General features: G+C 42.3%; 1 protein-coding gene across 1 annotated transcript in view; it reads left to right on the top strand.

Annotated features, from left to right (window-relative positions):
- The window catches only part of LOC126355582 (glutamate receptor ionotropic, NMDA 2B), a 1,429,141-nt gene that overhangs the window by 241,370 nt on the left and 1,171,389 nt on the right, over window positions 1–16,382 (top strand). Inside the window, exon 2 of the mRNA XM_050005946.1 lies at window positions 2,058–2,236. Within this exon, the coding sequence (XP_049861903.1) occupies window positions 2,058–2,236 (179 nt within the window). The remainder of the gene's footprint in view (window positions 1–2,057; window positions 2,237–16,382) is intronic.

Here is a 16,382-nt window from a genome sequence, read left to right as displayed (position 1 = left end):
CTGTAGGCCGGGTGCTGGAGTGTTTCCTAGTTGAGTTGGTGTAACTTCTGCGCCACATTTGCTATATGGGAACGTACATAATTTCGAAGCAGGGCCACTCCAGTTTTAGACGAACATGCTGCCTCACACATGAAGGGCGTATTTCAATATGGGTACAAGTCCATTACCTACACTTTTCTCACTATAACGCTTCTGAAATTAATGGTGGAAACAAACGGAAAAAAGGTTCATCTCTAGCCATATGGTTGAATATTTCTGGTAGCTCAAATGCAGATTTTTCAGCGATCATTCAACTTTGGGACTCTGTATCTCAGAATGAACAAAAATGGACTTGTACCACTATTGAAATACGCCGTTCCCCTTTTCGTCCAAATGGTTCAAATGGCTCCAAGCAGTGTGAGACGTAACATCTGAGGTCATCAGTCCCCTAAACTGAAAACTACTTAAACCTAAGTAACCTAAGGACATCACACACATCCATGCCCGATGCAGGATTCGAACCTGCTACAGTAGCAACAGCACGGTTTCGGACTGAAGCGCCTACAATCGCTCAGCCACAGCGGCCAGCATTTTCTTCATTCTCCGTTGGATATCTATTGGTGCTTCTCCATTGGCAACCCAAAAATGGCACGCCGATCCTGTTTGGGCACATTTCCACGAATGCCACACTAACCTCTTGCTTACATGTCGGTGCTTACATATACACATCGGAGTCGCGCAACGTTGCATATACGCTGCTGCATCGCCTTCTAAGTGAAACAATGGTGTTAAGGTTGGAGAACTGGTCCAGTCATGGACCCCTCATTGAATGTGTTCAAGTGGTGAGGAATGACCCCCATGTAAATGGGAGAAAATCTGCCACAACTTCTCAAGAAAGTTCTCAGTATGGCACAATTTATCACAGAAATGCGAGAAGATGCTAACGCATTCAAGCATGTGGCAAGTACATTAAAGCGGTTATTAGAAGATAAGATGAAACAAGGAACTTTTCGTAGGCACTGGCGTTAGGAAATAAATAAAGACAAACATCTGAAGACAAAATGAATGAAATTTAATGATCGCCTTGTATATTCTTTGAAGAACTTGACACCAAGTTTCTTGTCCCCTTCAAACACACCGACTCGTAGTACATTGTCAGAAACGTGCTTGATAACTTTAAAACATTGGATGCCTCGATGAGCTTGAAGCTGCACTTCCTAGACTTCTCAGGAAAAATCTTCACCTAGTGCACAGATGAAAGAGCAATGGAGATTTAAGAAAGAAAGAAAATACTTTTTACCACTTAGTGTGCTTCTTGAGGTACATAATGCTTACCATAATAGTTGTAATGACTGATGCTATGCAATGCTTTTTAATAAAAGTTTTTTGAATGTATATATCAGATCAATTTCTAGGATTTTCTTCATTACTTTATGAAAAACCCTTGCATTTCTGAACTCTGCGTATCAAAAAACATTAGTATCATCTAAAACGGGCAAAGAAAAAAATTACAATGTATGAATTGGCAGATCTATGTAATTTAAATAACTTTTTTTTAAGTTCTCAGAAACTTAAACACTGTATATGAAATTGTTGATTTCTAAGACGTCAAAGTTCAGTGAATCGAGAAAACGAAACGTGTTTTGTTTTCTCTCCGTAATTTCATGGGCAGCAAAGAACATAATAAATAACCAATCTTATTTCGTCGCAAAAAAGTACCAAATGCCTTTTCTGTCTCTCATCTATGAATTTGATACCTCCCTCAATGGTAAACAGTTTCAGAAGTACTCCGTTCTAGCTGTTACAGAATTTTTCGTCTTACATAAAAGGTGAAACTAGTAAGCGTTCGTCTAGACAGCAGCGGTAATCGGAATAATCAGCTCATTTCTCTTACAGCATATTGCTGGTAGTTATGGAAACATAATCAAATCCGAATAAAGTGTTTCAAGGTAAATTCATTATTAGGGAGCTAATAACAATAATGATATCTCCACGTGACAGTGACTAAGGACAATTTTCTGCGAGGTTTCTTGTTCTGTCAGTTGAGAACTGACGTAGACACTTGTGGTCTGTTGCAGCCATTCTGTCGTCCCTGTGCACTGAGTTCCTGTCGGTGAACGTGTCCGCCATCCTGTACCTGATGAACTACGAGAAGTACGGCCGCAGCACGGCGTCCGCACAGTACTTCCTGCAGCTGGCCGGATACCTCGGCATCCCGGTCATCGCCTGGAATGCTGACAACTCCGGCCTGGAGCGTGTAAGTACCTCGCAATCACACCCATGCTCTGCGTGGCCCGGGCCAGCTCTGCTGACTACAAAATAACAGTTGAACACGCTACTGTCTTCTTCAGTGCATTTATGGATATTATTTCCGTCTTCTGGGTGCGTCTTCTAATCGGGAGTGCAACAGGGTAGAGCTGTAAGGATTATGGTAGAGGGTACTTCTGACGATTGTCGGTGTCTTTGGCCCCATGCTTGGACAAGGCTGAGTGGTGACTGTCGGAATATTCCCATTAGATATCGATTGTATACACGAAGCCATGAGTGCGATCGCTATGAGCTCCAAACTGATTCTATATGCCTAGATTTCCAGACTGATTTTGACACCGTTCTTCGCAAGTGGTTAATATTAAATTGCGTACTTAACAAGCATACATCAGTTGCACGACTGTATTCAATATTCTTGTCAGAGGAGCAGCAATTGTTATTGACGGGTAGTCATCTAATGAAACCAAAGTGGTACCCGGAGTTCCACGAGATTTTTAGGACCTGTGTTGTTCTCAGTCTGTGCAAAGGTTGTAGGAGACAGTCTAAGCCGCGCTCTTACGTTGCTGACATATGATGCTATCGTTGACTCTCCAGTAAAGCTATCGGAAAACCAAAATGAATTGTAAAACAATTTAGATGATGTGTCACAATGTGCGAAAAGTGGCAAATGACCCCAGCCAATCAAAAGTGTGATCCATTACTATGAATCCTAAAAAAATTTCGTTAAATTTCGAGAGATTTTAAATAATAACATCTTAAATTGAAACCATCACATAGAAAGTTTACCAAAGACTGTATTTTATTGGGAGGACACTTAGAAGATGAAACTTATCCACTAAACAGGCTGCCTACACTACGCTAGTCCATCCCTTTATGTAATATTGTCCACGGTAGGGGATCCTTTTATTATAACATCGACGGAAGACATCGAAAAATTTCAAACAAAGGAAGCTCGTTTTGCCTTATCAAGAAAGAGGGGAGAAAGGATCACAGAAATGATAAGCAAGTTTGAGTGACAATAATTGAAATAAATGCAGTTTTCTTTACTGCGAAGTATTTTGAAGAAATTGTCATCATCAATTTTCTACTCCGAACTACAAAATATTTTGTTGATTCCAACCTACATTGGGATAAAAGACTGTCATAATAAAACAAGAAAAACCTGAGCTCGTGAGAAAATATTTAGTTGTCTATTTTTTCCATATCCAATCGAGAAGTAATCACCAAGTTGGTTGATAAACCGTCTGTCAAACGTGTAAATGTGAACTGCAAAGTAATGTACACTGCAGGACTAACAAGTGAAACACGCAAAAGACATAGTCGGATGCCAACGTATCTTCGTATGCGTACCTACCATCGGCGGGCATGCAAACGATAAGAGCTGCGTTTCTCTGTGACATGTAGGACGATCACCAGAGTGCATTAGAACTGTTAGGAAACCTGGTTGAGCATATAATGGCCGTGAACACTTTGTCATATGTACGGTGCTCTTGTTAACAAATTGCGGGTCATATCAAAGACATCTCCATGTAGTGCAGTGCTCTAATTTTTCGAACAAGCTGAAGAAGGTACCACTCTTCTTCTACTCAGAGGTATGCGACATTTTAAACAATTTCATTTAATGTTTGTTTTGAATATAGAAGTTACACATAGACAATTCATTTTTTATTTATGTTACGTTTGATGAAACACAGCACTAACAATGCTTATGTCTGTTAAATATGAATTTTGTTGTTTATCTGCACAACGATTCTACTTTTTACTTAACGTAATCTGACTTTAAAAGGAAAGGTTAGTGACAGAGGCCGCTACATGTAATATTTATTATTGACTACTGCAGTCCATAGGTTTCTTTCTTCAAAGAATGTCATGATCTGTCATCTACACTTGAAGAAGTGCCCTCAGGAGCATTCTAAAAATATACTCTCTGCTATCGCTATATGGTGATGAGCCCTGATTGAGTGCGTCGCTCCCTTCTGGAAGCACGGGTACTAATATTTTTACTGCTATAAATATCACTTGCAATCACGGAGGAAACTCGCTCAAAATGGTTCAAATGGCTCTAAGCATTGTGGGACTTATCATCGGAGGTCAAAAGTCCCCTAGGTCTTAGAACTACTTAAACCTAACTATCCTAAGGACAACACACATATCGATGCCCGAGGCACGATAAGAACCTGCGACCGTAGTAGGCACACGGTTAGACTGTAGCGCCTAGAACGGAGGAAATTGAAGTACATGTTCAATATAACTTGGAACAAGGTGCAGCACTCTCACTGACCAAACCCTGTTATTTGCACCAATAACATAATTTAGTTTCCCTTTCTTCCAGGCCCTCCTTTGCATTTCTTGTATACTCTTACAAGTCGCGGCTAGTTGTTATAAAAACAAATTTTCAGTTGTAAACATGTACATAAAACTCGCCGGAAATACGAGGAAAAAGCGAAAGTTTCGCGCGAACAGGGGAGCCAACCGTGAGCACGAAATATCACCGTAAGTTGACGAATAAAGTATTTAAAATTCATGAAGCTGATGAAAGGCAGAAGTGGAGCGTGGCAGCTTGTGCTGTCCTTAAAATGCATTAATATTTAAAGCATTTAATGTCTAGAATGCCCTTTTTTGCCATCGGTCTTATGACTGGTTTCATAATGCGGCCCGCTACTAATTCCTCTCCTGTGCTATCTTCATCTCAGAGTAGCACTTGCAACCTTCGTCTTCTATTATTTGATGGATGTATTCCAGTCTCTGTCTTCCTCTGCAGTTTTTGCCCTCTACAGTTCTCTCTAGTACCATGGAAGTCATTCCCTCGTGTCATATAATCCTGTCCCTTCTCCTCATCAGTGTTTTCCAGATGTTCCTCTCTTCTCCTATCCTGCACAAAACCTCCTCATCCCTTACGTTATCAGTCCACATAATTTTCAACATTCGTCTGTCGCACCACATCTGAAATGCTTCGATTCTCTTCCGTTCCGGTTTTAATACAGCTCATGTTTCACTATCACAATGCTGTACTTCAAACGTATATACTCAGAAATTTCTTCCTCAGATTAAGGCAGATATCTGATATTAGTAGGCTTCTCTCGACCAGGAATGCCCTTTTAGCCCTTTCTAGACTGATTTTGATGTCCTCCTTGCTCCGTCCTTCCTTAGTTATTTTATTGCCTAGGTAGCAGAATTCCTTAACTTCATCTGCTTCCTGACCATCAATCCTGATGTTCAGTTTCTCGCTACTCCCATTTATAGTACTTCTCATCACCTTCGTCTTTTTTCTATTTACTCTCAATCCATACTCTGTACTCATTAGACTGTTCATTCTGTTCAGCAGATCAAATGGTTCAAATGGCTCTGAGCACTATGGGACGTATCATCTGAGGTCATCAGTGCCTAGAACTTAGAACTACTTAAACCGAGCTAACCTAAAGACATCACACACATCCATGCCCGATGTAGGACTCGAACCTGCGACCGTAGCAGCAGCGTGGTTCCGGACTGAAGTGCCTAGAACCGCTCGGCCGCAACGGCCGGCTCTTCAGCAGATCATGTAATTCTTCTTCACTTTCACACAAGATAGCAAAGTTACCATCGAATCATATAGTTGATATTTTTTCACTTTTAATTTTAATTCCACTCCTGAACGCTTCTTTTATTTTCATCATTGCTTGCTAGATGTACAAACTGAACAGTAGGGGCGAGAGGCTACATCCTTGTCTCACACCCCTTTTTAATACGAGCACTTCGTTCTTGGTCGTCCACTCTCATTATTCCCCCTTAGCTGTTGAACATATTGTATATGACCCGTCTCACGCTATGGTTTACCCCTACTTTTTCAGAATTTCGAACATCTTGCACATTTTTCATTATTGAACGTATTTTGCAGGTCGACAAATCCTATGAACGAATCTTGATTTTTCTCTAGTTTTGCTTCCATTATTAACCGCAACGTCAGAATTGCCTGACTCGTTCCTTTACCTTTCCTAAAGCCAAACTAATCGTCATCTAGGGCGTCATGAATTTTCGGTTCCATTCTTCTGTATATTATTCTGATAAGCAACTTGGATGCATGAGCTGCAAAGCTGATAGTGCGATAATTCTCGCACTTGTAAGTTCTTGCGGTCTTCGGAATTGTGTGGATGTTGCTTTTCCGAAAGTCAGATGGTATGTCGCCAGACTCATACATCCTACATACAAATGTGAATAGTCGTTTTGTTACCACTTCGCCCAAATATTTTAGAATTTCTGATTGGATGCTATCTATACATTCTGCCTTATTTGATCTTGAGTCCTCCACTGCTCTTTTAAATTCTGATTGTAATTCTGGATCCCCTATCTCTTCTAAATCGACTCCTGTTTCTTCTATCACATGAGGCAAATCTTCCCCCCTCATAGAGGCTTTCAATGTATTAGTTTCACCTATCCGCTCTCTCCTCTGCATTTAACAGTGAAATTCCCGTTGCACTTTTAATGTTATCACCCTCGCTTTTAATGTCACAGAAGGTTGTTTTGACTTTACTGTATGCTGAGGCTGTCCTTCCATCAATCATTTTTTTTCGATGTCTTCATGTTTTTCCTGCAGTCATTTCGTCTTAGCTTCCCTGCACTTCCTATTTATTCCTTCCTCAGCGACTTGTATTTCTGCATTCCTGAGTTTCCCGGAACATTTTTGTACTGCTTTCATCGATCAATTGAACTATTTCTTCTGTTAGCCATTGTTTCTTCGCAGTTACCCCAAGTTTCCTTTCCCATCTTCAATGATGGCCATTTTAGTACATTCCTCTTTAACTTTACTGCCCACTGTGCTACGTCTTATTGCTGTATGTATAGCCTTAGAAGACTTATAGCTTACCTCGTCATTCCTTAGTACTTCCGTATCCCACTTCTTTGCGTATTGATTCTTCCTGACTAATTGTCTTAAACTTCAGCCTACTCTTCATCACTACTATATTGTGATCTGAGTCTATATCTGCTCCTGGGTACAACTTACAATCCAGTATCTGGTTTTCTGATTTCGGAATCTCTGTCTGACCATGAAGTAATCAAACTGGAATCTTCCCGTATCGTCCGGTCTTTTCCCAGTGTACCTCCTCCACTTGTCATTCTTGAACAGAGTATTTGCTATGACTAGCTGAAGCTTGGTACAGACCTCAGTTAGTCTTTCTCCTTTGTCATTCCTTGTCCCAAGCCCATATTCTCCTGTAACTTTCTCTTCTGCTCCTTCCCCTATAACTGCATTCCAGTCCCCCATGACTATTACATTTTAATCTCCCTTTACGTACTGTATTACCCTTTCAATATCCTCATATACTTCCTCTCTCTCTTCCTCTTCAGCTTGCAACGTCGGCATGTATACTTGATCTATTGCTGTTGGTGTTGGTTTGCTGTCGATTCTGATAAGAATAACCCTGTCACTTAATTATTCCCGTTAACACACTCTCTGCCCTGGTTTCCTATTCGTAACAAACCCTACTCCATTTATACCATTTTCTGCTGCTGTTGACCATCTGACCAGAAATCCTTGTCTCCTTTTCACTTCACTTACCCCTATTATATTTAGATTGAGCCTTTGCATTTCGCTTTTCAGATTTTCTAGTTTCCCTGTCACACCCACGCTCCGACTCATAGAACGCTATCCTTTCGTTGATTATTCAATCTTTTCCTCATGGCAACCTACCCCGTGCCAGTCCCCTGCCGGAGATTGGAATGGGGGCAATTCCGCAATCTTTTGCCAATAGAGAGATCATCATGACATTTCTTCAATTACATGCCACATGTCCTGTGGATACACATTAACTGTCTTCAATGCAGTGATTTCCATTGCCTTCTTCATCCTCATGACTTTGACCATTCCTTATTCTTCCCACTTTAGGGACAGTTTTGCACACCAAGGAGAAGAGAGTGCTCTGAACCTCTGTCCGCTCCTTCGCCCTCCTTGACAAGGCCGCTGGCAGCACGAGGGTAGACGTTTTATGCAAGAAGTCCTCGGCTGCCAATGGTGATTGTTGATCAAAATTTAAGCAGCGTTCAGATTCTAGCATGGGATCGATGACGTTTTCGTTATTAATTAAAGACGCTACCCCTAGACCACGGATTAATGCTTTTGGGAAACATATTTATCTGGTAAAATACTCTCTAAAGAATGTTTATGACCAAAAAAAGTTTTGGTAATTTGTACCCCGTGAAAGTAGAAAGAAGAGGCACGGGTTCTTTCGCTTCCATTTGTAAATTATTATTTGTTATTTTGTTTGTCGGCACCAGTTGTTGATATACCAACTAGTAACGGCTGCACAACTTGGATTAATCATTGTTGAAGAAACTTTCTTCAATTATTTTACTTGTATTACTCGAGTGTTTCTTGCATCCTCGGTATTCTACGTCAGATGTTAGTTTTATCGACGTTTTTGCACAAAGTCGTTTGTAATCGTTTCTGTCTGACTCGCCACCCGACACTGCTCTGGCGTCCATTATGTCGGCCTGGCACGTCAACTTGCATCTTGCGCCCTATTTACGCAAGCAACCTGCAGGGCTTAGGAACAACGAAACATATGCCCTTCACGTGATCGTCAAAGGAGCGCAACACCATTTGGAAATTCCTTTCCTTGACTGTACTTTTACACTCAAACAGCTACTCAAGAAGGTGCACTGAGTCCAGGGACGAAGTTAAATATTCGCTTACATAAAAAATTAATCTTCTGTACGTTATAACAATGAAACAAGACACCTGACGCCTCTGAGGATACAATTACCTCGCAGTTCTTACGCGATTAGTTTAACTCTGTTTCCAATTAATGTTATCACATTCGCAAGTAATGTTAAACTGTCTTATTATGTCGCATAAAACAGAAATTTTTACCAACTTAAACGGTAATCTCAAGGATTGCACAAGAACGGTAATACGTGTGGGAAACAGATAAGAGAATGCAGCTTAATAGCATTAGTTTCACATGTACAGTGTATGATCGAAAACGTCCGGATTCTCCCAGTGCTACCAGCAGAAAGCTAAGCAAAATAAGTGCGCGACACTTGGAATGGTGTAAGCAGCGGCACCACTGGTCAGTGGATGACTGGAAACGAGTTCTATGGTGTGATGGAGCACGCTGTAATTTGTGGCAATGCGATTGATGAGTTTGCGTTTGGCGAATGCTTGAAGAACGTCAACTGCCATCATGTATAACGCGAACAGCGAAGGACGCAGTAGATCGTGTTACGGTACGGAGCTGTACTACATGGTTAGGTTATAGTCCCCTTACCACGTTAAATGCGGAATATGACAAACACATTTTACAGCATTGTGAACTGTGCATAGTAGAGGAACAGTCTCGAGACGATGGATGTATTAACATGAAACTTCACCTGGTCATAGGCAGCATATGTGAAGCAATGGTTTGTGGACATAACATTCCTGAAAAGGACAGGCCGATCTCAACCGAATGAAACTCCTCTGGGATGAGTTAGGACGATGATATCTCAACCAGACCACATGGTTAGACGTCACTACATTCTCTAGTTTCGGCTCTGTGAGCGAATGCGCTGTTATTCCTCCAAAGACATTCAGACACCTCACTGAAAGTGTCCTCAGCAGTGTTCAAGTCTTCAGAAGATGAAGGGAGGACACGCCACCCCATGTTAACGTGCTTTGATAGGTGTCCCGCCCGCATCTCGTGGTCGTGCGGTAGCGTTCTCGCTTCCCACGCCCGGGTTCCCGGGTTCGATTCCCGGCGGGGGCAGAGATTTTCTCTGCCTCGTGATGGCTGGGTGTTGTGTGATGTCCTTAGGTTAGTTAGGTTTAAGTAGTTCTTAGTTCTAGGGGACTGATGACCATAGATGTTAAGTCCCATAGTGCTCAGAGCCATTTGAACCATTTTTTGATAGGTGTCCGGATACTTTTGATCAGATAGTGTATATGTAGTGAAGTTTGTATTGCTTTGTAAGATGTCGAACATGTCGTAGATGGTAATCGTTTACTAGTTAAGAATAGATTTTAACTTGTACGTTTTTATAGTCTTGTATGTAGTCTTCGCTATAACCGCAGTGTGTACTATTGTACCATAGAATTCCATTCTTAATTTTAACAGCTGTGTTAGACATTTCTCGTAATAAGTCTAAAAGTTGAGCTAATAAAATGAAATGAACTGAGCTGCACCCAGTTCCACTACTACTTTCGAGAATAAAAAATAAAAAAATAGAAAAACCCACATAAAAGGGTGGTAGAGGGAATATAGAATCTTTTTAGATGTTTTTACGTCGGTGAACATAAACCATGTTCAAAATTATTAAGTTTGTTTCATAATATGCACAATGTATACACACACGTCATGAAAAGTGGAAATGTTGTTATGTTAGTATCAACGTCTGTTATACGTTTTATGAATATGTAATTTTTGCCCATACTTGGGATGTTTAAATCGCGACTCTATAACCCACTAAGCCCCTCTTGCCGCAAAACTGTCTTTTTATTCATGTACGACAGTTTTATGGCAATGGGACCGCGTTTTTTCAACTGTGTTGTGGTAGATTCAACGATGTAATGTACTAAGTGGTCAAATCACAAAGTTATTGACGACGGAAGTGACATTCCTAGTACAGAGCAGGAGCTTCTAGTTCCTGCAGTGCCTAGGATCATAAACGCTCGTACATGCAAATCTCTAATCTTGGCAAAAACCGCCATTACACTCCCCCAAAAATTTCCTCACATTTGTCTTATCGGATGAAGTTGATTCGCCGCAAAGTAAACAGTGCTGAAAGGTTATTCTGAACGTCATGAAAGAAACCGGTGCCAGTATACATGAATAAAATGAAACACAGTTTTTTACAAATTTCAATACTGTGGTATGATATAAAACAGTAATTACGAGTAATATGCACTCCATCAATAAGATGCAAAACATATTTGACGCAGTTATATGGTTTTAAATTATGCCGGCAGGTTCTATGTAGAAAGAAAATGCATGCCATTGGGTGAAAATGTGAATACGCCTGGGTGGTCTCTTGCGGAGTTCCAGGTTCAATAATGTGCAATGAACGGTGGGCTCCGAAACAATTCATTGTCAACAGAGCACTGAGTTCGACCAGATTGATGCCAGGGTGCTCCCTGCCTGCGCTGATATCGTCCCCCCGACCCCAGAATATGCCGGAAGATAGTTTCGTATGAAACTACAATGATGAAAATAATAATTTAATGCCGGCAAATTTAGTAATTTATAATGACTTGTGTAGGTAAAACCACACAGGTTCAAATACTTTTTGTGAATGATGTAAGCTCAGCAGACATGAGAGTTTATGTGAATGAAATCTTAATATTCGTTACAATGTTAACGATCACTTAGTAAACTGTCATAAAATGTCCTTCCACCAAGTCTTTGAACCTACAGGTTTGCTTCACAAGATGATGGCAATCCGTTCCACTGTGTGGCGCAGTAACCAGCAGTCGTCTTTACTTTCGAGGCTGATACCCATCTAATCCTAGCAGCCTAGGAGTTACGAGCTACATCAGCACGAAATTCTGGGTTGAGTCTCACAGACTGCAGCGGATGCGTCGTTAGCGGCGGCAGCCTCAAATGAGATCGGGATTCACGTCTCACCTCCGCGAGACTGCGCTTAAGAGCTCCTGCTGACTGCTAATGGCTAGGGCAAGCCATGAGTGCTTATTTTCCCCTGAAGATGAGGACGGGTGTTGGAGGTGTGGACACTTGGATTCAGAACGGTTAATTTACACTTACTGGTGTAGTTATAACTATGCATAAAACATTAGGTAGTAAATTAAGGCCGGCCGCGGTGGTCTCGCGGTTCTAGGCGCGCAGTCCGGAACCGTGCGACTGCTACGGTCGCAGGTTCGAATCCTGCCTCGGGCATGGATGTGTGTGATGTCCTTAGGTTAGTTCGGTTTAAGTAGTTCTAAGTTCTAAGGGACTAGTGACCACAGCAGTTGAGTCCCATAGTGCTCAGAGCCATTTAGTAAGTTAAGTGAAGGCTGGTGAATGCAGAGAAGAAACAACTAAGTCAGTGAGGTGGGTAAATATTAAGGTACTAATGATCACAATATCATCATCCTATATGCGTAGAGTCGTGCGCCACAGTAGATGTACCAAGTGTTAGTGAATGTCTCAACACAGCTGTGGCCGTAGCTTAGGCTGTGCGGAACAGCTACCGTTGCAGCCCAGCAACAGGGCAGCCACAAGTTGGCGTAGGCCGTGTCGGGCAGGGCTGGCGGTGACACTGACAGATTGGCTGTATCGCGGAAGAGCTCCGCTTTTTGGGGGCCGTCTGTGGAGGCTTATGTCCGCAGTGAGCTGCCGGCGGGGCCGGGGCCTGGATACCGGCTAAGTGATTAGCCTCTGGGGCGTTGCCCTGCGCACGCCGCAGCGCGCTCCTCTCGGGGACAGTTCACTCCGGCCTGCCGCAAGTGGTGCACTGGCTCTGACCTCAGCACACAACAGAGAAGTGCTCAGACGTGTTCATATTTTTCTTGGCGTCTCCCATGGCGCCATTTACACATAAAACAAAATTTGAATATGCTACAAAAATGCCTTTTAACGTCGTCGATTTTGACATTTTCTCAAGATTTTGACCCCGAAAAAAAATCACCAAAACACAGTACACTGTAATATAAAGATGTATTTATGCAATCGTCTCCGTTTGTCATCCAATATCGCGCTTTCAAGGAATCGTCTGATTCAGCGTAGATGGCGTGGCAAGGAACGTGGATTTATATCCATACATGATATAAAATTGTAGGTATGTATTATTCGTTTGTCTCTCTCTCTCTCTCTCTCTCTCTCTCTCTCTCTCTCTCTCTCTCTCTCTCTGTGTGTGTGTGTGTGTGTGTGTGTGTGTGTGTGTGTGTGTGTGTGTGTGTGTGTGTGTGCGTGCGCGCGTGCGTGTGTGCGCGTGTGTAAGTATGTATGTATGTTCCATATCTCCTGTTAAATCACTGGACCGAATATAGGCACCCATGTTTGAAGACAGTATCAATTCATGTGTTTAAGTCATCCACTTCTTTTTGAGGAATTCAATTTTGCATGACTCGGTGCAATTAGTAGGTGACAGTTGAGAATGAAACGTAACGATACATCCATTAACCACTTAAATACGTTTGTTTGTATTATCACTTAAGCATTGTGTGCTTACATTATTCCGAAACATAAAAGAACCCAGCATACTGTACGTACAGAACATACAGATGCATTACAACAGAGGCTCCGTGTGGTGACAACCAACGTTGTTACAGACATCGTACCTACGAAGCATGTTCTGGTACACCGTCCCCATCCCACCCAGTGTCTCTTCAATTTCTAGTGTAGTGACCAGCACGCGTGCCAGTAGATCTCTCTCTGTCCTTAAAGGAGTCTCGTAGCAAGGCAGACGTTAACTGACACTAGAAGATCGTCTGACGCAGTACACGTAATCCTGTGCACCCTATTGCTTACCAGGACGAGAATGAGACTTTCTCTCAGCAGAAGTGGACGCGTTGCACTTCTCAAATGAAACCGTCATTGAACGTAAACTTTACATTTCCGCATATGACTTACTATGCAGAATATCACTTTTCATTCCCCGATATAAGTCCTAGAAGCTGGTAATGGTGATTTCTGAACACCACGTATATCCCCTACTATGAGGCAAAATCGCTGTGGGGACAAGAACCACCTACCGTAATTCAGGAGATTTACTGCATGCATAATACATGGCATTTAAATGTACTACTTCTCTGCTAGAAACTGTATTCGCTATAAATTTTGGCAGCAGTTTCCACATGATCCGCCAAATGCACCACAAAAGTATGTGGTGATAACACATGTAGTTTAGAAGGTATGACTTCATACGCACTGAAATTCGTGTAAAACCGCTACATTCAATTTTATTACTTTTTTCTGCTAACTCCATTCGCAACACAGTATCCTCATATGACAGTGATTATACCTACATAATTATATAATTGTGTGGCACATAGATCGGAGGTTAAGACGTCGTAAACACTGAGATGCTTGAGGACCTGCCGCATCATGCATGAGGTAGTAATACATTTTTTCTTTACTACTAAGGCACCTTCCCGGGTTCGATTCTCGGCGGGGTCAGGGATTTTCTCTGCCTCGTGATGGCTGGGTGTTGCGTGATGTCCTTAGGTTAGTTAGGTTTAAATAGTTGTAAGTTCTAGGGGACTGATGACCATAGGTGTTAAGTCCCATAGTGCTCAGAGCCATTTTACTAAGGCACTCTTACACTTAGGTTAACTTAAGGAAATACCTAAGAGGTATCGAGGCTTGTAACGCCTTTCAACTGCCAACTTCAAATGGCTATAGGCGAAAACGATAGTCGACCACAAAGCTATGAAGACGCGATGCTATAGATATGTTTACAAAATCGCGTTGTAGAAGCTCGAAGCAACTTCGCCCATAGTACAGAAACAGTCCGCTGTCATTTTTCTTAATTTGAATACTGAACTCATACACTTGTACATTATGCATACTTCCATGTACACCGTGTTATCAAAACTATCCGGACGCTTACAAAAACATACATTTTTCAACCTTAGATACATCGTGCTACCATCTACTACCAGGCACTCCATATCAGTGACCTCAGTAGTCATTAGACATCGTGAGAGAGCAGTATGCGGCAATTCGCATAACTTCGAAGGTGCTTAGGTGATTGGGGGTCACTTGTGTCATACGCCTGTACGCGAGATTTCCACTCTCCTAACTATCCCTAGATCCACTGTTTCCGATGTGATAGCGGAGTGGAAACTTGAAAGGACACGTACAGCACAAAAGCGTACATGCCGACCTCGTCTATTGACAGACAGAGACCGCCGACAGCTGAAGAGAGTTGTAATGTATAATATGCAGACATCTATCCAGACCATTACACAGGAATTCCAAACTGCATCAGGATCCTCTGCAAGTACTATGACAGTTAGGCGGGAGACGAGAAAACTAAGATTTCATGGTCGAGCGGCTGCTCATAACCTGCATATCACGCCGGTAAGTGCCAAACGACTCCTCGCTTGGTATAAGCAGCATTTAAACATTGGACGACTGAACAGTGAAAAAACGTTATGTGGAGTGACGAATCACGGTACACAATGTGGCGTTCCGTTGGTAGAGAGTGGGTATGGCGAATGCCCAGTGAACGTCTTCTGAAAGCGTGTGCAGTGCCAACAGTAAAATTCGGAAGAGTGGTATTATGGTGTGGTAGTGTTTTTCATGGAGGGGGCTTGCACCCCTTGTTGTTTTTAGTGGCACTATCACATCACAGGCCTACATTGATGTTTTAAGCACGTTCTTGCTTCCCACTGTTGAAGAACAGTTCGGTGATGGCGATTGCATCCTGCAACACGATCGAGTACCTGTTCATAAAGCGCGGCCTGTGGCGGAGTGGGGAGTGGCCGAGCGGTTCTATGCATTACAGTCTGGAACCGCGCGACCGCTACGGTCGCAGGTTCGAATCCTGCTTCGGGCATGGATGTGTGTGATGTCCTTAGGTTAGTTAGGTTTAAGTAGTTCTAAGTTCTAGGGGACTGATGACCTCAGTGCTCCCATAGTGCTCAGAGCCATTTTGGCGGAGTGGTTACGCGACAATAACATCCCAGTAATTGACTGGCCTGCACAGAATCGTGACATGAATCCCACAGAACACCTTTGGGATATTTTGGAACGCCGACTTCGTGCCAGGCCTCACCGACCGACATCGATGCCTATCGTCAGTGCAGCACTCCCTGAAGAATGGACTGCCATTCCCCAAGAAACCTCCCAGAACCTGATTGAATATATGCCTGCGAGAGTGGAAGCTGTCATCAAGGCTAAAGGTGGACTAACATCATATTGAAATCCAGAGTTACCGATGGAGAGCGCCACGAACTTATAAGTCATTTTCATCCAGGTGTTCGGATACTTTTGACCACATAGTGTATGATTGTTTCGTAATATCAAAGGTGTTTTCACGAATACATGGAAATGAAATTTTTTAGATACTTTAGTACAAGCACAGTTCAGTTTTTGTTTGTATTTCTGTTAGAAAACTGGCAAAATAAATACCCGGACAATGCAGGGTTTGTCAGTTTTTTCCTTACTAACTTCAGAAAAATGAACTGTGAAAATCGATTATATGTGAAACTGTTCACCAGTCGGAGGATCGAATTCGAA

The sequence above is a fragment of the Schistocerca gregaria genome, chromosome 3 (genome assembly GCF_023897955.1).
Source record: "Schistocerca gregaria isolate iqSchGreg1 chromosome 3, iqSchGreg1.2, whole genome shotgun sequence".
Classification (NCBI taxonomy): Eukaryota; Metazoa; Arthropoda; class Insecta; order Orthoptera; family Acrididae; genus Schistocerca; species Schistocerca gregaria.
Note: the sequence above shows the minus strand (reverse complement) of the source record. Positions and strands in the feature narration are given on the sequence as shown.